Source organism: Ostrea edulis, chromosome 1 (assembly GCF_947568905.1).
Source record: "Ostrea edulis chromosome 1, xbOstEdul1.1, whole genome shotgun sequence".
NCBI lineage: Eukaryota > Metazoa > Mollusca > Bivalvia > Ostreida > Ostreidae > Ostrea > Ostrea edulis.
Genome location: NC_079164.1, coordinates 68,920,473 through 68,947,047, shown reverse-complemented (window position 1 = coordinate 68,947,047; position 26,575 = coordinate 68,920,473). Strand labels below are relative to the sequence as shown.

The following is a 26,575-nucleotide window of genomic DNA, read 5'->3' as shown; positions in this document are numbered from 1 at the left end:
ATCAGGTTCTTTGACAATCTGGTTGTTCGTGTCGTTGGTCATTTTAGTGCTTTGTATAATTTTTTGTATTTGACCTTGTATCCATGTTGTGGATCCGACACTTTTAGATATCGGGCGTTGTTGGAACATAGTGCTTATATATATATATATATATATATATATATATATATATATATATATATTAAACACTAAAATGACAAACAACACGAACAACCACATTGTCAAATTGTCGGGACGATCTGTCCCGTCTTCAGGACAAACAAAAAGAATTACCTACATGTAAAGTGGCCAATATTAACAGATAATATTAATAATAAAAACAACAACAAAAACTACATATAAATACACCTAACACTACAACTACACTAATCTACAAACGTATTTATACCGCAGACTACATGTTTTTGGTTTTTAAGCTTGTCAATTCAAATGAATTTAAGAACAATTGAATAATTGTGTGCATTAGTTATGCTATATTTATTGATATCATATATAGTAAATAAAACTTGATTATTAGGAAGTCATCTGGGGCTACAAATTAAATGTTCCTTAGATAACATAAGTAGTCTTTCTCCGTAATGAAAATTAATGATTTTACGAATGCAATTGTAATCCTTCATGCCGATTGTTGACCAAAGACAAAATGAACGGCCGTTCATTGTTTCAAAATTTAAAACTCGGTATTGTGAAGGTGTTTATAATGATAGTTTTTGTCCAGTGCGACAATTTAAGGGCAACATTATGAATGCACGTTGTTTCTTCTCGTCAAACGCAATAATTGAAAACATAATGCCCAATGTGAATGCAGGGGCGGATCCAGGAATTTTTGAAGGGGAAGATTCGACTATCAACTTTTTTTAAAGTCCCCCATGCGTGATTTTTACCCTTTTTGTAACACAATTTTCTTACGAAAAGGGGATCCGCCACTGGAATGAGAAACGGAAAAACTGCTATATTGTAAATAGTGGCCTGATTTCTTGGACATTGTCAGGTAGTGCGCAACCTAATTGCGGTAATATGTTTGAAGTTATAAGGCGCAAACTCCGCAGGGCATTCCCGGACCATTCGATATCTGACATATCGCCATCGGACAGTTTTCGACCCATTATTTACTTTCAAAATCTGTCATCACAAAATTTGTTATGTTTATCCATGCGTTTGTACATATTATTAACTGTTAATAAAATATTACAACAAGAGGCCCACACCCTTATCGGTCACCTGAGTACTAATGAAAAAGTATCACTATACTCCCATGGGCTATGAAATCTAGAAAAACACTTCCTGTTCTGAATATCTAAGCTAAATTGTAATGTTCAGCAACAGTATAAAACAAGATGTGTAAAATTACCATTTTTTGTACATCCTTTTCTGCTATTCCTAAGTATGCATTTATATTTTATACAGTATCAGTAAACTTACTGATAAATACTGTATACCAAGTTTGGCCCCACCCTTGGGTCAGAACCCCTACTCCGGGGATCATCAAATTTACAATTTACAATTTTGGTAAAGGACTACCTGCTCTTTCTAAATATCCATTTAGTTTCAATTTAGTATCAATAACACTATAAAAGAAGATGTTATTTAAGTGTTATATACATAAACACTATAGAGTAAGTTTGGCCCCACCCTGGGGTCAGAATCCCTACCCTGGGAATCATCAAATTTACAATTTAGTTTCAATTTAGTATCAATAGCACTAAAGATGTTATTTAAGTGTTTTACACATCAACACTATATAGTAAATTTGACCCCGCCCTGGGGTCAGACCCCTACCCCGGGGATCATGAAAGTTACAATTTTGGTAAAGGCCTTCCTGCTCTACATCACTTTGTATTTAGTTTTTCATGCACATGTGTGGTTGTAGAGAAGAAGGTTTTTGAAAATTGGTTAATTTTGGGCAGTTTTTGCCCCGCCCCTAGGGTCTCAGGGGTGCTGCAGTCCTGAAATTTACAATCTATGTTCCCCTTGCCCCAAAGATGCTTCATGCCAAATATGAAAAGAATTGGACAGGTAATTATCAAGAAGAAGTTAAAAATGTTCAATTGTTAACGCACGACACACGTCGCACGACGACGGACGACAACCAAATAAAAAGTTAGTCGTAACAGTGACTTCTATAATCACGAAAAAAATCATCTTCACAAGTCAAGGGTTATTGGTTCGTTACCTCACACTAACCCTTGACATCAGTCGCTATTTAAAAGTTGGGCTCGAGAAGAAGCAATATGATTGGTTTGCAACCTGAAGCTGCAAACCAATCAGACAACGGCCTTTATAATCGGTCGAAAACTAAACTAAACAGTAAATACGCATGGCGACGGCATTATGGTGTAGAATTTGTGGCCAATTAGTACAAGACCGATGCCGTCGATTGATTTTCGGGAGTTCGTTTTGCTTGAAGAAACAATTAGACGAGGGTTTGGGGTATGAGCCGAATGAAAATGATGGATTGTCGAAGTACGTTTGTCGACTATGTTTTAACAAATTAAACAAATTGTCCAAAATAATGGGAACAACTTCGTAAGATAGCGATTTACCACTGCCGGTTTTAGTCCCAATAAAAACATCTTTTCCTTCTCTGATACATGATATTGAAAGCTTTTGGTTTTCAGTCAAATGATCGATTTGATGTTTTTCACATATCTTTTCGTCAACGGACGCCATTTTTTCCTTTCTGTTTATTCCCTTACCAAACTTTCATCTGAAACAAGAAATCCCATTGGCTGATTAATTTTAGCGTATTGCGTCATCCTTTTTCTCGAGCCCAACTTTTAAATAGCGACTGATGTCAAGGGTTAGTGCGAGGTAACGAATCAATAACCCTTGACTTGTGAAGATGGAAAAAAATAAGAACATCGAAAATATCAGATGAATATTGGATTTAAAAATTTATCAATGCGTCAGATCATCGGTGTCGGGAGGGAGGGGGTGTCCTTTGTTGAATGAGATGTATATAAGTAAAATAATTATGAATCGTCATAAAATGATAAATATGGGACTATTCAAATCTGTTATAAGTACAACTAATACTGAACACCTTCACAACTGTATGCTGATCATGTTGTAAACCAATTGCAACTTCTCGCCTTGCCGGAAAGGCCCGAGAATGTGCAATTGGTTGTATGATGTTGCCTCACTTCGTTATGGAATTTTCCATAAGGTTGATTCAAGACTAAAAAACGAACAGGTATATTTTATTTATTCAACAATTATCAAAACTTATTTCTTCTGTAAGATCAAAATAAAGCATCGATAAACAACGGATTACCATCGTATTATCTTAAGTTGTTATTAAAAAAGAGAGAAAGAAAACTGGCTTAGATCCACCACTTTACTCCCATTTTTGCTATTTCAGGGTAGTTAATCGAAAACATAAGTAGGTTTTAATTAATTTTAGGATATATACGAATCAAGTAAGATTCTATTATAACTTACGGACTTCATCCACAAAGTGTCGAATTCACGATGTGGAACAAGGTCAAATACAAAAAAAAATTAATAAACATTTGTATCAAGCATATTATCACCAGTTTGTACATTGTTGATCAGCTCTTCGGACGAATAGAACATGTCCTAATACGCAACTTCCGAGGTATCAGCTCTTCTGTGATGGAGGTACGTTCAGTGTTCTGTTGAATGCTTGGGTGGGTACAAAACGTATACATATACTATAGACTAGATATGTAAATACAGATAAAAGTAATGAAAGCGTAAATTTTGTTTATATCAACCGTTGGTATAGGCTACATTAAACTGACCATATCAAGAATAATATTTGTTTGAATTAGGCCATTAAATTAAATAGGAAATTATTTTTATTTCTTCGTCTGCACGATTGATATTTTAATCAAAGAAAAATGGTGATTATCAATTTTTGTTTGAGCTAATTTATTATCAAATACTAATAAACTTACTAATATTGTGTGTCCTGCAGTTTGGGTGGTTGCATTATGTCTGATAATCGGCCTTAACTTAACACAATATATGAAGGCAGCGAAAAGCATTTGTACCCACCGCGTGTGGACGATAGTTTGTTTTGCGTCTCATTGTGCGTAAGAGTTCCACAAAGGGAAAAAACTATTGGGCAACTCGGAAATTGCGTATTCGCTCCATACCTAACATTAATTGGCAAACCTAAAACCAAAAATATGTAGCCTGTGGTTTAAATATATTTGTAGATGTAGTGTACTTTTTGCGTTATGTATATTCTTTGATCTTCTTTTGTTAATATCCTCTTTTACTATAAGCCATATTATATAAACCTTTTTGTTTTCCCTTAATAAAGGACATGTTATACCAGTTGTTAATACGCAAGATCGTAAATACCGAGTTAGTGGAACTCTCTTGTAAAGAAGTCCGGAAAAGCGTGTCGATCTTGGGCATTTTTTGTTTATTCAAAACATGGGATCGGAAGACGATTTAACATCCATGTGCTTTCCGCAATTAAAAGCATTTTTAAATGAAAGGTGTGTAAAAACGTCTGGATACAGGGAAAATGAACTTCTGAATTTAGCTCGCGAAGCTATATATTTTGACGCAAGCTCTTCTCAGCTTTGGGAATTTCCTGGCTGACAGCAGTGGGGGAAAATTCCACCACATTTCCATTAAAATCCATCATTTGTGGATATTTCTGCGTATTATGTTTCTTTCTTGAATCATTATTACAATCTAATGCAATGCAATGATAGTGCACCATTGATAAAATCAGGTAAATCGATCACGACAAAAGTTTCAGAACTGGTATTTACGAACATGCCCAAATTCTCGCATACTTTGGGTCTCGCGAGACTTTGTAAGGGGAAAGTAAAATTTAAAACCAAGAAGGAAAAAGTAGTCGCGATCTTGCGGTTGTTCATATCGTTGGTCATTTTAGTGATATATATATATATATATATATATATATATATATATATATATATATTCAGACTTGATAGTTATTCAATACCCAGTGAGGGTATTTAGAAAAAAGGGCTTATTTTGAATTATTTTGGGTATGAAAGACATTGTTTATATGCATTAAAGAGATGTTCAACAAACATACTTATAACTCAACTCATGTAGCTTATTCGAGAGAGAGAGAGAGAGAGAGAGAGAGAGAGAGAGAGAGAGAGAGAGAGAGAGAAGGGGGGTGGTGGACCCAAGCACCTGCGAACTACATGTATAAAGGAAAAATTATAATGTAATTACCGGTATTGATTATCGAGTGTTTAACCAGACCCGTAGCCGGCCGGGAATTTCAATTAGGGGGAGGGGATGGGAAAACTAACTGGGAACAAACCACCCATTTTAATAGTGTTTGACCAAATATCCACAGGCACCTGAAGTATCGACACTACAACCAACACCCACCCCCTTTTTTCTGATTTTTTTTTTTTGCGGCGGTAATTTCTCTGAAATATGTGGATTCCTTGTCTATCCCATCCCAATTTCGATTTATATAATCGTTTCACGCTTTTTGTAAGCTTTAGAGACTGGCCTTCTACTGGTGTATCTATTATACCGGTAGAAGGCCAATCTCTAAAGCTTACAAAAAGCGTCAAGGAATCCACACATTTCGGAGAATTTATCGACGAAGAAAAAAATCAGAAGGGGAAGGGGGTGTTGGTAGTAGTGTCCATACTTCAGATGCCTGTACAAATATCTTCCTCACCCGTTCATTTTTTATATGCGCCTGGGTGTAAACTATGGAGGAAATTCGAACCATGAATAATTATTATACTCGCGAACGAAGTTCTGGGGGTATATAGGAATCACTCTGTCTGTCTGTCCGTCTGTCTGTCTGTGCAGATTCGTGTCCGGGCCATAACTTCTTTGTTCTTTGACTTAGGCATACCATATTTGGCACACAGGTAGATCACCATGAGACGATGTGTCAAGTACCTTCATGACCTCTATATGACCTTGACCCTTGACCTCAAGGTCAAAATTAAAGGTTTTTTACAATGGATTCGTGTCCGGGCCATAACTTCTTTGTTCTTTGACATAGGCATACCATATTTGACACATGAGTGTATCACCATGAGACGATGTGTCATGTACCTTCATGACCTCCATATGACCTTGACCCTTGACCTCAAGGTCAAAATTAAAGGTTTTTTTTTTTACAATGGATTCGTGTCCGGGTCATAACTTCTTTGTTCTTTGACATAGGCATACCATATTTGACACATGAGTGTATCACCGGGAGACGATGTGTCATGTACCTTCATGACCTCCATATGACCTTGAACTCAAGGTCAAAATTAAAGGTTTCTACAATGGATTCATGTCCGGGCCATGACTTCTTTGTTCTTTGACATAGGCATATCATATTTGACACATGAGTGTATCACCATGAGACGATGTGTCGAGTACCTTCATGACCTGTATATGACCTTGAACTTTGACCTCAAGGTCAAAATTGATTATAGGGTTTTGACATAGTCATACCATAAGACATGGGTGTATCACCATGAGACTATGTGTCATGTACATTCATGACCTCTTTATGACCTTGACCTTTGATCTCAAGGTCAAAATTATAGGCTTATGCCATGGATTTATGTTCGGACTATATCTTCCATTTTCTTCTACAAATGCATACCATATTTTTACACTCAGGAAAGAGGTAATTTATACCTATTAACAACACCCTTTGGGAGATTGGGGTAAGCGGGGGGTATTCTTAGTAAGCATTGCTCACAGTACATCTTGTTTCTCTCTCATCTATGCTGTATCTTTTTATATTTTTGTTTTATATTTCAGGAAGCTTAACTACGTGCGCCATTAGTCATTACCACAAAACACTAATTTATCTACGTTTTTTTTTTATTAAGCTTATCCCATTGATTCATAATGTACATGTATGTTCTATGTTCATGCACATCTAATCTCAGGAACCGGTAATTTTGTCCGTAATAGTAATAGTAGGGTTCTATATTATATCACCCCTAATAAATATTAGGAGGTGATATAGTATAGACCCCTACTATTATTGTATTACAGACAAAATTACCGGTTCCTGTGGTACGTAGGCTGATATAATATGAATCCGTGGATAAGATAATTTGAAAACGTGGATAGATTAGTATTCTGCACAGGCACTCGACGTTTTAAATATCTACATTAAAAATTACCTTCCTATAAACAAAATATTCAAAATGAATATTATGTTTACAGGAAGACAATTTTTTATGATAGATATTTAAAACGTCAAGTGCCTGTGGTAAGCGGGAAAGGAAGGGGACAGAAAACTTGTTCCAGCTCCCACATATCAATTCTGCAATGTATGTGATAACCAGGTTAAATAATAACGAATACATCTCATAATTTACCTTAAAGTGAAATGGTATATGAAGTCGATGATACTCCTCCAACAATTTTTTTCAGGTATCTATACATAGAAAATGGAGTAAACTCGAACCATGGATGTGTATTTATCTCGGATCTATGTTGAGAACCATATCCAGTTCATTTTGTTCTCATTATTTTCCTTGTATGCCTTAAACTATTTTTAACATATGCCATACAAGCACTAAAAAGTTTGTAAATATGTTTGCTTTAGATATATCAAGAGTAAAATGTGTGTCCCACGAATTTTTGTCTCTCCTGTTACGCTAATGAAAAAAAACCCCAGAAAATAGAAATATTTAGAATGAACCTTTCTGGGTTCCATACTTATTATCAGCCTCGGTTTCATTTACATGAAGTCAAGTTCTAGACGCCATTTATCCAAATTTAATGGGTTTGAAGAAAATGTCCAATTTGATAGTATGATTTACTCAGTAGAAAAAAATTAGGTCCTTACTGTTACATTGAAAATAAACTTAAACATTGGAATTACAAAATTGTAACTTTTCTAACAAAATAACTTTTATTTCAAAACTACTGCATCATCAGCACTGTATGGTAAGCAATAAGGGAAATAAATAACCACATATATAGAGTAATTGTCTATCCTGTTATTGTCCATCCTGTTACGCTTAAATTTGTAACAGTAAAGACATTTTTTTAACAAGAAAGACTAACATTACAATAAAATGAGGTTTTGAGACTTATTTTATCATTAATCTAGACATTAATTTTCATACAATATTTTAAAAAGTATCATGTAAAATGAATACACCCTGAGTGAGGATTTGTTGTTTCAAATATGTATGTTAAAACATAACAAGAGGCCCAAGGGCCTAGAATCGCTCTTCTGATAAATTGTACAACCCCACCATTTCTATTCTTAGCCTCTTAGTATTCTAAATCTTTAGTTAAATCCTAAGAATTCAAAAAAAGTAGGTCAATGTGACCTACTTTTTGGTTTACACATTTTGAGAACCCAAGAAATATCAACTGACAAAGTTTGATGATTTTAAGCCAATTAGTATCTGAATATTGAAATATAGCTGTCAAATTCCAATCGTAGGTCATGGTGACCTACTTTTTGGTCAGCGAACTCTGAACATGCAAGACCCATCAACTGACAAAGTTTGATGACTGTAGGTCAAATAGTATCTGAAATATATAAATATAGCCATCCAATTCCAAAAGTAGGTCAAGGTGACCTACTTTTTGGTCGACACACTCCGTAGACTCAAGATGCATCAACTGTCAAAGTTTGATGATTGTAGGTCAATTAGTGACTGAAATATATAAATATAACTGTCAAATGCCAAATGTAGGTCACAGTGACCTACTTTTTGGTCGATACACTCCGAAGACTCAAGATGCATCAACTGACAAAGTTTGATGATTGTAGGTCAAATAGTGTCTGAAATATAGTAATTTAGCTGTCAAATACCAAAAGTAGGTCACGGTGACCTACTTTTTGGTCGACACAAACCGAAGACTGAAGACGCATTAACTGACAAACTTTGATGATCCTAGGTTTTACAGTGCCCAAAATATGCATCTAAAATTGAAAATGTGAAATTTGAATATCTGCAAAATTCAAAAAGTAGGTCACTGTGACCTACTTTTTTTTATAAATATGTTTCAAGGCCTCAAGATGCATCAACTTACAATATTTGATGATTCTAAACCTCTCGGTATTTGAAATAACAACTTAAAATATATCTATAAATGATAAGCCATAAAATTCAGAAAGTAGGTCACGGTGACCTATTTTTCAGTTGACGCATTTGAAGGTCCCATGATCCACCAACTGACAAAGTTTTGATGATCATAGTCTTCAAAGTGTCCAAGATATGCATCAAAATTAATTTTAAAATAAATACCTGCAAAATTCAAAAAGTAGGTCACCGTGACCTACTTTTGAGACAATTTGACACAAGGTCCTAAGATGCATCAACTGTCAAAATTTGATGATCCTAGTCCTTATAATGACTAAAATATCAAAGATTTAAGGAAATATAAATTTAGGTCAATTTTGAAGTAACCTTGAGACCACGCCCTTTGCCCCAGGGTAATGCCTTGAACAATTTTTAATCTACAACATATCCTCATCCTTATGTGTAAGTTTGGTGATAATCTGCCCAGTGGTTCTTGAGAAGAAGATTTTTTAGCAACCACTACTTTTGTTTGTATTTTCCTGATTATCTCTCCTTGTTAAAGGGTCACATCCCTCTATTTAGTATGTATGAAAGCCCTTGGGCCAATGATACCCTGTAACAAATTTGAAAAAAAATTGGCCAAGGGGTTCTTGAGTTATAGCCCTTTTTCTAAAAAGTTTACGCACACCGCACAAATGGTCATAGCATTAGCTCTTTGAGCCTTCGGCTCAGAAGAGCTAAAAAGCAATATTGTAACAGGAAAGTACATGACATTGTAACAGTACGGACAAATTTTCTTAAAAACAGTTAAAATGTGGACGTTCATTGATTTGTCAGATTTGAAATTATTTTCATATCAATATTCTGTAATTTTCATTCTATTATTTCCAAACATAAGTTTGTAACAGGAAAGACAGGGATTGTTACAGAATGGACAATTTATAAGAATTTTTTCTTTTAAGTGCCTATATCATTTATAAATAATCTATGAAGAAAAAAAAAGTTTCTTTATATAAATCATTTTTCAGCCTTTTTAATATCAATCTAATATATGATGATTAAAAACATATATTGATGCATATTTAATTCGATGTAACAGGAAGGACATTATAAATTATGTTTCTTAGGTAGTATATTTTTCCATCCTTAAACAAAACAGTATTACTCAGTTTTATCAAACAAAAAGATTTAACTTTGTTAGAAAAATCCATACACTATTTAACAACTAATATTTTAGGTACATTATTTAGTAAAAACAGTTGAAAAATGGAAGTTTTCTTCTGAGATAGGTAAGAATGGGGATGTCTAATGCTAAAAGACAAAGAAAATACAGACAAAAGAAATATGCCTCTCCAAACAGAAGACAAGAATATCTGCTAAAAGAGAAAGAAAAGTATAGAAAAGATGTTGAGAGAAAAGTGAAAAAATGTGTGAAAGATATGACAGAGAGAGAGAGAGAGAGAGAGAGAGAGAGAGAGAGAGAGAGAGAGAAGAGAAGTGCACGAAAGAGATACAAACAGCAAGTCCGGGCGAAGCAGAAGAATATTTCTCAAAGTAATAGTCCATCGTCTAAATACTCAAGTACATGTTCTTCACACTAAAAGCTATCAAGCACAAAAAAAGAAACAAGAGGCCCATGAGCCACATCGCTCACCTGAGTCACCTTGGCCCATATCTGAAGACTTTCCATATATATTTGCATGTAAAACCTTAGTCCCTATTATGGCCCAAACTACCCTTTGCAAACTTGAATCTACACTATGTCAGAAAGCTTTCATGTAAATGTCAACTTCTTTGGCCCAATGGTTCTTGAGAAGATTTTTAAAGCTTTTTCCTATATTTGTATGTAAAACTTTGACCCCCCCCCCACTTGTGGCCCCAGCCTACCCCCCGGGGGCCATGATTTGAACAAACTTGAATCTGCACTATGTCAGAAAGTTTTCTTGTAAATATCAGCTTTTCTGACTCAGTGGTTATTGAGAAAAAGATTTTAACTATATATTTGTATGTAAAACTTTGATCCCCCCTTGTGGCCCCATCCTACCCCCGGGGGCCATGATTTGAACAAACTTGAATCTGCACTATGTCAGAAAGTTTTCATGTAAAAATCAGTTTTTCTGGCTCAGTAGTTCTTGAGAAGAAGATTTTTCCTACATATTTGTATGTAAAACTTTGATCCCCTATTGTGGCCCCATCCAACCCCAGGAGCCCATGATTTGAACAAACTTGAATCTGCATTATGTCAGAAAGCTTTCATGTAAATCTCAGCTTTTCTGGCTTAGTGGTTCTTGAGAAGATTTTTAAAGTTTTCCCCTATATATTTGTGTGTAAAACTTTGATCCCCCCCTTGGGGCCCCATCCTATCCCCGGGGGCCATGATTTGAACAAACTTGAATCTGCACTATGTCAGAAAGTTTTCATGTAAAAATCAGCTTTTCTGACTCAGTGGTTCTTGAGAAGAAGATTTTTAAAGATTTTTCCTATATATTTGTATGTAAAACTTTGATCCCCCCCCCCTTGTGGCCCCATCCTACCACCGGGGCCCATGATTTGAACAAACTTGAATCTGCAATATGTCAGGAAGCTTTCAGGTAAATTTCAGTTCTTCTGGCCCAGTGGTTCTTGAGAAGAGGATTTTTAAATGACCCCACCCTATTTCTGCATTTTTGTGATTATCTCCCCTTTGAAAGGGACATGGCCCTTCATTTGAACAAACTTGAAAGCCCTTCCCCCAAGGATGCTTTTGGCCATGTTTGGTTGAAATTGGCCCAGTGGTTCTGGAGAAGAAGTCGAAAATGTGAAAAGTTTAACAGACAGACAGACGGACAGACAGACAGACGACGGACAAAAAGCGATCAGAAAAGCTCATTTGAACCTTCGGTTCAGGTGAGCTAAAAACGAGAAGAAGCAAAATGCTATCGAGAAAACAAATTATTAAGAGAAAAGATAAAACGTAAAAGAAACAAGCACTTTACAGAAAACGACTGCAAAGAGCAAAACACAAATCACCGAATGACGCCTTGAAGGAAAAAGCATTGACTCCACGCTCGAAGACCAGAAAATTATTGAGAAACTTCTCCAAGAAAGAAGTGAAAAGAACATTAATATTTCACAATGTTCTCATTGATCAGCTAAAATTTGCGCATAAGTCAAGACCAACATTATCTCCTATCCCAGGCATACTTAGTGGCTCTATCCAAAGGAAGTACAAACTGAAATCAGTAGCAATGAGAAGTTGTGGCATACATACTCGAAACAAGTTAAGATCTTCACTCTCCAGACGCATGTACAAAATTGTTCAAGAATTTTATGAGAGAGATGAAGTTTCAAGATTCACAACTGGGATGAAAAATACTGTGACAAACAAAAAGCCAAAAACAGCGCAGAATACTATGTGACTCATTACAAAACATTTTTCAAAAGTATTTATCAGAAAATCTCCCAATGAGCTATACAACATTTTGTAGGCTTAGGCCATTTTGGGTTCTATTCCAAACAGACTGGGACAGGAACACGTGTCAGTGTAAACTATGTGAAATTACCAATTTCATGTTTAGAGCGTTAAAAACTAAAAATGCATTGGTAACAGAGAGCTTAGATTAGTTTTTGGAAGAAAGAGAATGGAATTTTGACAAACAAAAAAGAAATGATGAAATAAGTTAGGAAGAATGGACAACTAAATCTGAAAAAAAGAGATTAAACGTGGAAATAAATTGGATGGAAAAACTGTTACATTCACAGTAAAAGAAAAATTTACTGATCAAGTTTCCAACCTAGTAGACAAGTTTGATAATCAGATTCAAAGGTACAGGAGACATAGCTTTAGCATAAGAAACCAGTACAGAAAGGAAACCTAGAGGAGGACAGTTGTTTGCTTCATATTGACTTTTCCGAGAATTATGTATGTAAAATGAGTAATGACATACAAAGTATGCACTTTGGAGCATCCAAAAAGCAGTTCTCACTACACACAGGAATTTATTGTACAGGCATAAAAGAAAAGCAAACATTTGCCACTGTTTCAGAAAGTCTTGCACATGGTCCAGGTGCAATAAGGGCTGAGACCCATTCTACAGAAAATTAAAGAACAGTCCCCAGAAGTACAGAAGATCTATATTTTCAGTGATGGCCCAACCACCCAATATAGGCAAAAATGCAATTTCATCTTTTTTCAACAGAACTTCACAAACTTGTTTTTTATTATGCTGAATGGAACTTCTTTGAGAGTGGCCACGGAAAAGGCATACCGGATGCAGTTGGAGGAAGTCTAAAACGAAAGGCAGACTCCAAAGTAAAGTTTGGGTGTGACATTACCACTGCAAAGACTTTTGTTGATTCAGTTGCTGGTGGGGAAACTGAAATAAGAATTATAGAAGAATCAGAAATAGCAGAATTTCAGGAAATACTGGATAAACCTGATCTCAAACCGATTACTGCAACTATGAAAATTCATCAACTAGTTTCCCCCATGGAAGGAGTCATCTTCTACAGAGATTTAAGCTGTGTATATCAAAAAGGAGAAGAATGTTCAGATCATCAGCTACAGAATAAAATGTTCAGCATATAATCTAAATCTAAGTCAGCAGAAATCAAGTGTGAACAAAAGAGACAATTATATTCAAAGAAACAAAAGAGTAGGAAAACAGCTTCAAATACTAGCAGAATGATAGAAGAGGACAGACAAGTTGACCTTGAAGTACAAAAGAAAAAGAATTCTAAAGAAGAGAAATGACCAACAGAAGAGAAATCTGAACAGGAAGAAAACATATTTGATAATTATTTAAAGGAATTGAGGGGATGTAAAACATTCAGACAGCTTCAAAATCTGTTCAACAAAATCACAGATGGCTTACATGCATTGCCAATAGATCCCATTTCTGTAATAAAGTGCACCGCCACGGCACATGATACGCCCGTCACATATTGTTAACAGTATAGATTGTACCCATTAAAACAATTTTTTTATATCACCTTAATTAAATGTCACAGTGACCTTAAAGTAGGATGCGACACACCTTCTACCTAAGATGCATTAGTTGACCAATTTTGGTGATTCTAGGTCTAATAGTTTTCAAGTTATGAGCCGGACAAGTTTTTGCCATATATGACCATATCTTCTTAATGAAAAGTCACAGTGACCTGGTTTTAATGTGCGACACACCTTCTACCCAAAATGTATCTACAGACAAAGTTTGAGGATTCTAGGCCTTGTAGTATTTAAGTTAAGGGTCGGACACGAAAAAGCTAACAGACGGACGGACAGACATGAACGCCATACCATAATACGTCCCGTCTTAAGACGGGCGTATAAAAATCATGAAGAATAATCTAGAGGTGGATGAAAATGCAGTGGATCTTTACCTTGATGATGTACCAGATACACATACTCTATATCCTTGCAAAACAATAGGAGATAGAAATTGATTGCCTTCCACTGGCAGCATATTTACTTTCGGGGAACCAAAACACATCAGTGAGGTAAGAGTTAGAATTCTTCTTGAGCTTGTTTTGCATAAAGATATATATCTAGACAACGACTTTCTCTCAAGGGGCTGTGTGCAAGATACTCAAAAGCATTTTCCAAAACTATATGCACAATATTCAGACATGTATGTGCCGGGAATGCCTCTTGATGAAAGAACAATTGAATTTGTTTTCAAAATGGAGACACTGAAGATCCGTCTTGATAAGTCGTACATGGGAATCTGGCAGATTCATGCTCTCTCTTCGGTTTTGAACACGCCAGTATTCTCTATTTACCCAAAACTTGGAAATTTGAACAAAGTTGTCTTGCCAAGAAATTACCCAAGCAGTGAAATCAACTCCGTGTACATTTTTGGACCTCAACATGATCCGATATGAACTCCCACAATTGGATAACAAACCACTTCGTTGCAGTGGTGCCTATTGGTGATTTGGAAAACGCTGTTAAGGAACAGGCAGAATCTCAACAGGAAGTAAATACAGACCATGTTAAGGACACCATTAAAAATGGGGAAAAAAGTTGAGACAAACAGCGATGTCAGTATGGCTGAAGAGCCAATGCTAGAACAACAAAAGACAGAAGTACACCATGTTAACCAAAATCGTAATATGAAAGGCCAAAACGAGTTTGTGATAGAAGATCAAGAAGTGGAGGAGCAAAATGAAGATAGCCAAAATGCAGATGATCAGAAAAACAAAAATAAAAGAGGGAAAGATACATGAAGAAAATGAGAACCAAAATGAAGAATTCAACAAATTGACAGAAGACGAAAACATATTGACAGACAAAAACAAGACAAGTTATCACCATGTACAGAACATAGTGTGAAACAAGATAATGATGATGACATATATAATTTGGAGTCATATTTGGGGAAGTACGTTGTTGTCTCATATGATGGAAGTCCATATCCAGGTTTTGTCAAAGACATTGGATATGATGATATTTATGTCTCATGCATGCACCGCATTGGGAGAAAAGAAAAACATTGATGAATGTTGGTATGCTCGGGACAAGGCATTGACCATCATTCCAGAGCCGGAGAAGTTAGGAGGAAGAAATTCACACTCAGAAAAAAATAAAAAGTGACATGTGGTCGTGGCATCGCTTCTTTAGAAGAAGACACCAAAGATACATATTGTTTGATAAGTGAAAGATATAAAGTAGAAATGAATCCAGTTGTCAAAGTGTGTGAACATTCTAATGTTGTATTCAATATTTTTCTTTCGAATGGAAGTTTAATCTTTTTTTAAACTCTACAAATTGTCCTTCCTGTTACTTCATTTTTCATTGTAAAAGCTAATATTTGCATAGGCAAGCACTTTTCTAAATGTAAATCCTATTTTGTTTTGTATTATACATGTAATTCAGTAATAGTTCTAGTTACATCTAATTTACATGTAACATTTCTTAACTATTTAGAAGATTGTGTAATTAGGACAAGTATCTCCTGTTACAGTCGTACATACTTATTATTTTTGTTCTCTGTTTGTCCATATCTTAAACTTGCACTTAATGTACAGTATTATAATTAATTGCGGACACCAGTGTTAATTTTCAAGATTTTCTCAATTCAGCGTTTAACAAAATGAAGAATTTGATTTGGATACACAAACAATTCTCTCCTGTAGCATGTTCTGTTACATCCTGTTATACTTTTTTGCTAAAAGATCAAAAATACTTTCACTGTCATATTTTTATGGACTTGTTTTAGATTCATCTATATTTTGGCAGTATATTAACAGATTTTAAACTGTGAAATTGGTGCAATATTTACTTTCCAATCATCTCTAAACCAGAATTAGGATTTTGTAACAGGAGAGACATGTCTGTTGCAAAATACTGTCTTTCCTGTTACGGGCCTGTCTTTCCTGTTACATGTACTATAATTATAAAAGTATGTTGTTTATATATGATTGTTTAAAGATTGGATCTACATGTGAATTCAAAATGCCTTTTCTAATCAAATGTGCGCATGCTGTTTTTCATACTAATTTTTATGACTGTAAAATGGTGTAAATATTGAACAAAATGTTGTTCAGTTTTGAAAATTGTCTCTATAATCATTGTAAAAATTATGTTGCTTCTGTTTCATTGAAAAAAATAATACTGGTTCTTTATTTATCATGCTTTCACAATCTAGTTTGAACAAATTTTGTAATTATTTTTGTATCTCTTAATAGTGAAACTTGTATTTTTTGTTTACGTAACAGGAAGGACAAAATTTTAGGAGAACCAGTTCTTTGATATTTTCTTATTCTGAAATCAAAAAATTTCTAGGTGGGAGTCTAGTATTTTTATGTTCTTCAGATATGTGTTCATGGTTACAATTTAAAAAAAACAATTTTCAACACAAGAAAATTGTTATTTTCCTTAGATTGTATCTCTGCGGTTTTTGATAATGACTCATAAATCGTTCAATTGGCACGGTATCCATTTACCAATGCAAGTTGAAGTTAATATAACTTCAAAGCATATTAATTTCTGAATTTGAAAAGTGTTGGGAGCAAGTTTATCGTGACTTATACATTTGTAACATGTCTAATTTTTGCATTGAAGATGCAGCGATTTTTGCATATACGAAGTTGAATCTAGCCTGAAAAACAAGTTTTCTGTTGAAGCCACAACTTGCTCCCCTAACTTTCCTTCTGCACTGAAGTTCACATGTCACATAAATCAAACATCTTTTACTCAAAAACCTCGGGGTGTCGTGCCGATGATGATTTTTTAATGTACGGAAACATTGTTTATGCAAATGAGTCCATTGTGAAAGTCACTATACGTGAAGATTAGGGGCGATATCAGGATCACTATAATATGGTTTAGCATGTACATGTATGTTATATAAAGAAGAAATTGAAACTATTTCAATATCAAAGAGAATTAATATAACCCATTTGACAGAAACTTTTACACGTTTGCGGTTTATCGTTTGACAGCGGTAGTAAATAACGAAAAAATATTTTTCATTGTGACGTCATGTAATGTGCCAGTGCGGTAAAGTACATTTATGTACAGCACTGGTATTTATGGGGAAAGCCTTAAAGGGAAAGGCAACCCTAACCACATTGCTGCTTTTATGAATAAAGTATTACTTACTGATATCGTAAATGACAGTCTTTAACAAAAACAAGCCTTGCTTAAAAATTAAATCAATATTAATCTATCTTGTATTTCAAATTACCCGCCGCTAAGAGAGCGGCAATTGAAGCCGGTTCCGGTTTATTTCATCAGCAGCACTGTAAACATGACAAGTCACGAACAGTTAAGTTTGGAGCCGTATTGATTTGAGCCCGTTCTTTCGCAAGAACAAATTAAGAAAGGAAGACGTTCAGTCGAGTCGCAGACTAGGCAGATGGTACTCGTTTCTTCATACATGTAAATGTCTCGAACCTTAACTTGTCATTACGCAAATGATGGATCCACAGTTTACACAGTATTTCTTTTCAAATAACTTTTTGTTGCGTCAGGAATTTCGGGGAAAAAACTTTTTTCACATCTCCCCTTTGCATTAGTGTAATGAACTGCTTGACAGGAAGGCATCCACCTATTTACAATGTATTCGTAAAATCTACCACATGCACATCTTTGATCTCATCAAAACCGGAATAGACGGCGACGTCAAAATTATTGATGTTTGTGGTCTTGAATACAAAAGAGTTCCGTATCATGACAGCCTCAATAGATGGCGGGAATTTCAATTTTTAACGTTTTAAAATTAGTACTGAAGCTTATCTAGGCCGTATATCAAAAGAATAGTATGACAAATCTTTATCATCTAATTAATCCTATTATTTATCATGTAAATGTTTTTTGGGTTGCCTTTCCCTTTAACCCAGCCGCAATTAATTTGGAATATTTTAGTCACCTTTTTCTGAATAATCTTTGTAAAATTGCATGTGCAAAAGTAAAGATTCTAAAATTCAATTACCAAATTAACATTTCACTGGTTTGTTAATTAAGGTAGCTCACTACAGTAAAGCTTATATTCTTTATGACACTACGTCACAAGATGGCGATTTAAAAGTTTCATGAATATCGATCGATTTATTTGTCTGAAATCGTAGCTCGGTGGTTAAAGCATTCATGGGCAAGAGAGAGAGAGAGAGCGAGAGAGAGAGAGAGAGAGAGAGAGAGAGAGAGAGAGAGAGAGAGAGAAAACCACTACAATAGTTACAAGTGTAAATGTTGGTGCATGTCTTGTGAATATAAAATCACATCTTTTTTTGTAAAGGGTTTATGTGTATCCTTAATAAAAGAGTTGGCGAAACTCCGGACATTTGTCGTATCCAGAGTTAAATGTCTCACTGTTTATAGTGTATATAGGGTTATTCTTGCCACGTGTTATTTTGTTATTTTTGCCTTTCTACACATGCAGACAGTTTTGTCCCATTTTAAATTCCCCCCAGACATAGTTGTGTTAAAAGAGATACTGGTATGCGAGGAAACTTGTTCGCCTTGTGGCAATGAGGGCGAAAGGGACGAAAATAAAAAAAAATTAAAAAAAACGGGGGCGAGTATTTCCCTGTATACAGTATCTCAGTTCCATTCTCTATGACTGTGTAGCGTGTGACTGGGTGGAAAGAATTACATCGTTATCGAAAGCAAGGTTTTTGACATGCCTAAATTGTTGAGCGGTCTAACGCGTTGGTCACATGCTGCTAGGAAATTTGGTATATCGATATATTGTACTTTATAAATGAGAGTACCCAAAACGTAAATTCTTGAAATACACAACTTTGTGTATGTATGTTATCTTATTAAATTATTCAGAATGCTTGATTGAGACGTCACCAGTACCGGCGAAGGGCTATAAAGTTAGGCCTAAGCTCGACGCTTACAGTCATTGGGCAGTAAAGGCTCTTTAGTGTGCCACACCTACTGTGACACGGGACATCCGTTTTTAAAGTCATCTCCGAGAATCCGTGTCATCCACACCTGACGCCGAGCGCTTGGCGATGGAACTGCATGTCAGTACCCATTTTTAACGACTCAGGTCTGTCGCGGCCTGGATTCGAACCCCGACCTTCCGCATGCGGGGCGAACGTTCTACCTCTATTGCACATTGTTTGGAAAAGTAAACGGTAGACCAGGAAAATTCTTTTGTAATCATTCTGTCATTTTTGAAATTTAATTTCTATGTCGATATTGATTGATTGAATATTGTTTTACGTCCCTCTCGAGAATATTTCACTCATATGGAGACGTCACCACTGCCGGTGAAGGGCTGCAAAATTTAGGCCTATGCTCGGCACTTATGGCCATTGAGCAGGGAGGAATCTTTATCGTGCCACACCTGCTGCGACACGGTACCTCGTTTTTTGCGGTCTCATCCGAAGGACCGCCCCCATTTAGTCGCCTCTTACGACAAGCAAGGGGGTGCTGAGGACCTATTCTAACCCGGATCCCCACGTGATTCTATGTCGATATAGTTAGACATTGTACTGTCTAACTCTCTATGCTTTGAATAGTCTGTCATATTTCCGGAATAATTCTGATACACTAACCTTTGATTTCGTCCAGTCTTTGATCATCCCTCAACTCTGTAGATATAATAGCATATTTAGATAATGGAAATATACACCAGAAGTAGTAGTTTATAAATATATATTTGCGAAAAGGTATATGAAAAATATCCTTTGTCGACCGGTTACACCCGCTATGAGCCCTGCATCTTAATCAGGTAAACGTAGTAACCAGTATTCAGAATCAGTGTAAAAAGAACGGTCCAACAATTAGACTAAGTATAATACACGTCAGACAGCACTTGACCCGATGGCAGGTTGTATTGACATCTAAATCGTTATACTGACCATATAATTTACGAAATGCTGACTTAAAGGACACATCTCGTGTTTTCAAAGTATACAAAATTATATGCATTTTGTCTTCCTTATGCTTATAGAAATTAATTGTAATAGTTCGTTCGCCGAAGCATTGCGATAATTAGCCACAATACGGACTTACATCCAAGCCCCGATTTTAAAAAAAGCCTAGTTAGTTAGTTAGGTAGTCACGTGGTACGGTGACGTCATATGCGACTTTCGTCGATCAACTTATTGTAAAAGTAGTGTTAGATATTTTAAAAAATTCGGGTTTTAGCAATCTAATTAAAATTAAATGTTAGATCCGCTCATATATTCGCTACACAAACATCTAACAACATCCCATAGAGGGTCACGTCAGAGGTCAAATTTGCAACAGCCAATCAAATTTCCCCTTCATATCGATAGGGTATTATCCCACAATTCCATGTATTGTTTACGCAAGGAAGAGAAAAAATGGCGGCACCCACGATCGTGACTTATTTGTCGCGTGGTTTGTTTAAATTTTAAACTATGGCGACATCGGGGGATCTTTTCATGTATACTTCAGCAAAGATGACATTTAAGTAACTGTTCTTGTTCATTTTCAAAGCCTCGAGATCAAATATATTCAAAGCGGTTTTAATCGCTTCCATTTCTTCATCGGTCGCCATCTTTGATAAGTAACCAAATACAGTATATAATGAGGATTTTCATTGGATGCCGATGACATTCCACCTTTGTAGCGATTGGTTAATTTTTCATACAAATTTGACCTCTGACGTGACCCTCTACGGGATGTTGTTAGGTGTAGCGAGTATGTGAGCGGATCTAACCTCTAATTTTAATTTAGCGAGTATGTGAGCGGATCTAACCTCTAATTTTAATTAGATTGGGGTTTCAGGGGCCTAATTTATTTACCATGGATAAAATTTATTTCGATGTTGACAAACTTCCCAAGTCTTATATCTTTTAGCCACCAATGCATACAAATAACGACTTAAATGTAGCGAGGAAAGCGAGTATGAAATCTGCATTTGCGAGTAAATAATGTTTACATGGGATCACTGTCTACACACTATTTGGTAATGCTATTCCTTTAAACAGCTGTAATTAGCGTTGGTTTTTTCTTCTTCTAAAATAAACAGTGCAATTATCATTAAATTTATTTTTAGATATGTTAGATAGGCCTAAATTATGATACGATGTATCTTTGACAACTAGGTCTAGACCTACTGTCCCGGGTGCATTTCGAAAAAAGAAAAAAGAAATTAAATATAAATGATAAATATTGTGAAAATCACAATACTTTAAAATTATTTTATTCAAGCAAAATAATTTTATTTATCATTATTTTTTAATCTATATGTTATTAGGAAGTGGGGGCGCGGCGCACTGCTGTTGTTACGTACACGCGTTCCTTAAAAAATGAATTAAAACATTATAATTCAATTGAAAGTTAGGAAATATAATATTTCATTATCTATAATTGAAATTATTTTTTATCTTTAACTTTTTTTTAAACTACCAGTTCGTAGAAACTGCGAGCACAAGTTCTGCCTATATGTTGTTACAAGGTGAAGGTCAGTTGGTGCGAGTGTGTATTGAATTCGAAGTGCATATGCCGTAGAACAGTACTTAGTTTCGATAAAACCATTTTCTCACAGTTTATCTACGTCTTTGTCCAAGTGCTTTTTTGAAAAAGAACTGGACAGCAAGTACACCCTTAAACGGCACAAAACACCATAATGCAGTGTTATTTACAAGCCGTTAATGTGATAATTGTTTTTTTGTCAATTAAATCTAATCTGTTTATGAAATGGGCAACATCTGTTTTCAAATCTTCTCGCTCGAGGTCGCATATGACGTCACAAATAATGGCGCGTAAAATATCGAAGAAAATATGCATATCGCAAGATTTGAATTTCATCGCTTTCAAACTCGAAAACTACGCAAACTGTTTCATTTAAAACACATGCAAAGTAGTTTTAGACATGAAATGAATTAATTTTGATAAAAAATTTAAAAAGTTTTAGAAACATGCGATCTGATTTATAAACTGATCATACGCAGAACAAGCTCTGGGTATCATATCAGTTGAGAGACATAATCGCCATATATAGGTGATCATGTAATTTTGCTATATAATTATGGAAAGTTGGCGATGAATGAGCTGAAATCATCCTGTTTCTCATACAATTGAGTTATTAGTTTGCCGTTCACTAAGATATCTAAATACGAAGCAGATGTGAAAGACTCTGTGATGTATATTCTTTCGAGTTTATTGGGATATATCGAATCGACATATGAATGAAAATGATTATTGTTCATTGATGAAACGTCGATGATATATCTAAATGTGGTGTTGAAGGCTACAGTTAGAGATTTTTTTCTCATTTAGAAACTTTTGAATGATGTCCTAACTAATTATATTATTGAAAGATGGGAAACTATATACACGAAGACTTAAAGTTGTTGAGGTAGAATGTACCTGAATGATTTGGATCTAAGTCATCCCCGATCAAAGTTAGCATTTCCATATCCAACTCACCTGAAATATACAACGGAAAAAAGGGGAAATAAAAGAAACCATCACGATGTAAGTAATGGCGTCTTTTTAAAAGTTGGATTAGTATATAAGGTGTTAACAGGAATTTATAAAGAAATAGTGAAAATAAATTATATTTTACGTTGTGTTTGTGATCCTTCATTTAACGCATCCTTCTGTTGGTGTAATCCTGTGAAATAAAATTGCATATTAATATAATTTGGAATGTTCCACGTTATCACAAGTCACACTTATATAATAGCAATAGATAACTTTCATATTATGATATTTATTCAGAAGCATTTACTGAAACGACTGCAGTTTGTTTTATGCAAATTGAGCAAGTTGAACTTTATACTTCCGTAACTACACCTATCATTTTTAAGATATAATACACTGCTGTTGATTTGAGAAGACAAAATGCGAAGTTAATCAGTTTGAAATTTACTTTTTATACAATGCACAAGCAGCAATGTTGTGTGACATAAAACTACAGCAAAACGTATTGAAACGACAATGGTAATTACACTTCTGAAAAAATAATTATGGTAAAAATTGTCATCTTCAGTATATTTTCAAGCGTTTGTTGGTGTTTCCCAAAGAACTCACACTAAAGTTTAAAAGAAAGAAGGTAACGAACAGTGATCAATCTTATAAATTCTATAAATTACACCGTGTAAGCATAATTTTAGCGGGGATTATCATTGAGAGTTATGAAATCATTATAATTAAATATCGCTAAGAATTTATTCCATATCAGAGGTAATACTTATCTTTCCTGGAATTATAAAGTCGCTAAGATTATATATCGCTAAATATATATCCCATTTTATGGGACAATCAATAAATTTGTATCTCGCTAAAAATCTCACTTATACGGTTTACACATACGAGAAGATGGCAAACACCGATCACTGAAAACACAATATGTGAGATCAGGTGTAGTTAGCATTCCCTGTTGCACCGACAGTGAGACCTTTGTCTTGATTAGGTAAACGGTGTAGCCAGTAGTCAAAATAAGTATAAAACGAACGAGATAACAATTGGTATGATCCTGTACTGAACAAATACCAAGTAATTGTTACTAGTCTGACTAGTAGTTGGCTAGCTGTGCTTCGTAGATTAAGTGATTACTAATTAGAGTCGCAATTCTACCGAGTGTGGGGTTTCGGGTTACACTCTCCAGAAGTCCCCAAATATGCATTATCGTTGAAGGAAGCATGCAGACATTTTGTTCCTTTGATCATTTTGAAAATTCTCAGGATAAGTTTTAGTTCACTACCTTTGTAATATACTACTCTTACCATCATCAAGTCTGTTTCTTAAAGTGTCATAACTGTATAATGTCATATTGAAACTAGTTCTAATTGTAACGGGGACCGTTACAGATGTTCCCCAAACCTCCCCCAATTAAAAAGTGATGTCCTTGTGAATCTATAGGAAAAAATCATTTTATTTTAGCCTTTAATTACATGTAGTACGTTCAATATGGTCATTTCAGTACCAAGAAATGAAAGAAAGCGTTGCACGTGCATACACGCGCACGCGTGTATGATTCCGAATTTTTGTTGATGTCGTTCAACAGGCATTTGTATCATATACCCACAGTATGAATTTCATAACGTTTCCACCAAATATAAGGAAGTTATAGCGATTTTAAAATCGTCCAATCAGAAATCAGCACACGTGCATGCACGTGCTGAGCAGTAATTCTAACCACAGCAATTTGTAAGGAGTACCAAGACACATCTAAACCCCTAATATGAATAGAATTTGATGAAAAACAAAAACGTTATCGTCCTTTAAAAATTGAACATTTAAAAAACGTTGCACGCGCATGCGCGTGTGCGTTGGCATTTTTTGTAACACCAACATATAGATACACATATTGTCTACATATGCTGTGAATATCATCTCATTCGCTTCATAAATAAGATAGTTACAAACGTTTTAGCATTATCCAATCAAAATGAAGCACACGTGCATGCGCGTGCAAATTGGTAATTTTGACCATGTAAATCAGTTAAGGGTCTCAATATCTACCTATGATATGAATTTCAAGCCATTTCAATGAACAACAAAAAAGTTAGACTGATTCCAAAGTTAGCGTACAAATTTTGTAATGCGCGTGCACGTGCATGCGTGCGCGTGCTGGCAAAATAACTATTATTTTTCATATGTTCAAATGATATACTATCATCCTATTTAGGTTTTATATCGCTTCCTTCAATATTCTGATTTTCCATTTTTTGTACCAAAATTGCAATGCACGTGTGCGCGCGTGCATGCACGTGCAAACAAAATGACTATCACTATGCACATCTACAAACGCTATACTATCATCCTGGAAAGTTTCATATCGATCCCTTTTGTAGTTTCTGAGAACACTACCGGACAAAAAAGTACCGGAGAAAAAGAATAATAATAATAATAATAACTAGATTCGATCTCGTTGCGAGCAACGAGTGGGTCTTCCGTCCAAATTTAGATGTGATTAGATAAGAATTTGACTGACATTTTCGTTCATAAATAATGATACAAATATATTGTCTAGACGTACAATTTAGCTTTGGTAATGTTTTACAAATATTGATCATTTAAATGTTATAAATTAAAGACTCTCTCTACCTCTCGGCAACTAATTAAAGGGGTCAGCTTTTTTTCGAGAAAAAAGTTAATAATCTTATTTACTGCGATACAGATTCGACTGATCAAGCGAGTCATGCCGCCCGGAGGCCTATTTTTTTTTTATATATCATTCTAGATATATCTCGCAAAACTGAACAAATTTTTTTCTACATGTCCTATGGAAATTTTCTTAAGAAAAATGTTATTGATTGCGACATTTATCAGACTGTTAAGGCGAGTCATAAGGCCCGTGGGCCTTTTTCTTGATATCGTTTGAAAGATCTTGCAAACCTGAACAACTTTTGGTCTACATTTTTTATCAAAAGTTTCTCCAGAAAAAAGCTATTGATTGTGACACTAATCAAACTCTTCAGGCGAGCCATGAGGCCTGTTCGCCTTTTTCATGATGTTGTTTGAAACATCTTGCAAAACTGAACAACTTTTGCTCTAGATGTCTCATTAAAAGTTTCTTGACTAAAATGTTATAGATTACAACAATAACCCAACTGTTCAGGTGAGCCATGAGACCCGCAGGCCTTATTCTTAACATCGTTAGTAACGCTTGCGAATCTGAACAACTTTTGTTCTACATGTCTTATCAAAAGTTTCTCGAGAAAAAAGTTATTAATGTTATTAATTGTGATACAAATTCGACTGTTCAGGCGAGCCATGACGCCCGCAGGCCTATTTTTTGATATCATTAGATAGATCTTGCAAACCTGAACAACTTTTATTCTACATGTCTTATCAAAAGTTTCGTGAGAAAAAAGTTAATCATTGTAACAGAAACTCAATGGTTCAGGCAAGCCATGAGGCCCATGGGCCCATTTCTTGATACGGCACGAAAGATCTCAATAAACTGTACAACTTTTGTTATATATGTCTAAACAAAATATTTACGAGTATAACGTTATGCGACATTTATCACTGTTAAGGCGAGTCATAAGGCCCGTGGGCCTTTTTCTTGATATCGTTTGAAAGATCTTGCAAAACTGAACAACTTTTGTTCTACATGTCTTATCAAAAGATTCTCGAGAAAAAAGTTAGTAATTGTGACACTGATGAAACTGTTCAGGCGAGCCATGAGGCCCGTTGGCCTTTTTCATGATGTTGTTCGAAAGAT

The 26,575-nt window shown here is 35.2% G+C and overlaps 1 protein-coding gene across 1 annotated transcript in view; it reads right to left on the bottom strand.

Moving 5' to 3' along the window:
- The window catches only part of LOC125645776 (uncharacterized), a 67,665-nt gene that overhangs the window by 5,927 nt on the left and 35,163 nt on the right, over positions 1-26,575 (bottom strand). Inside the window, exons 6-8 of the mRNA XM_048871598.2 lie at positions 22,967-23,014; positions 22,768-22,827; positions 19,980-20,015 (exon numbers count right to left, since the gene is read on the bottom strand). Of these exons, the coding sequence (XP_048727555.2) occupies positions 19,980-20,015; positions 22,768-22,827; positions 22,967-23,014 (144 nt within the window). The remainder of the gene's footprint in view (positions 1-19,979; positions 20,016-22,767; positions 22,828-22,966; positions 23,015-26,575) is intronic.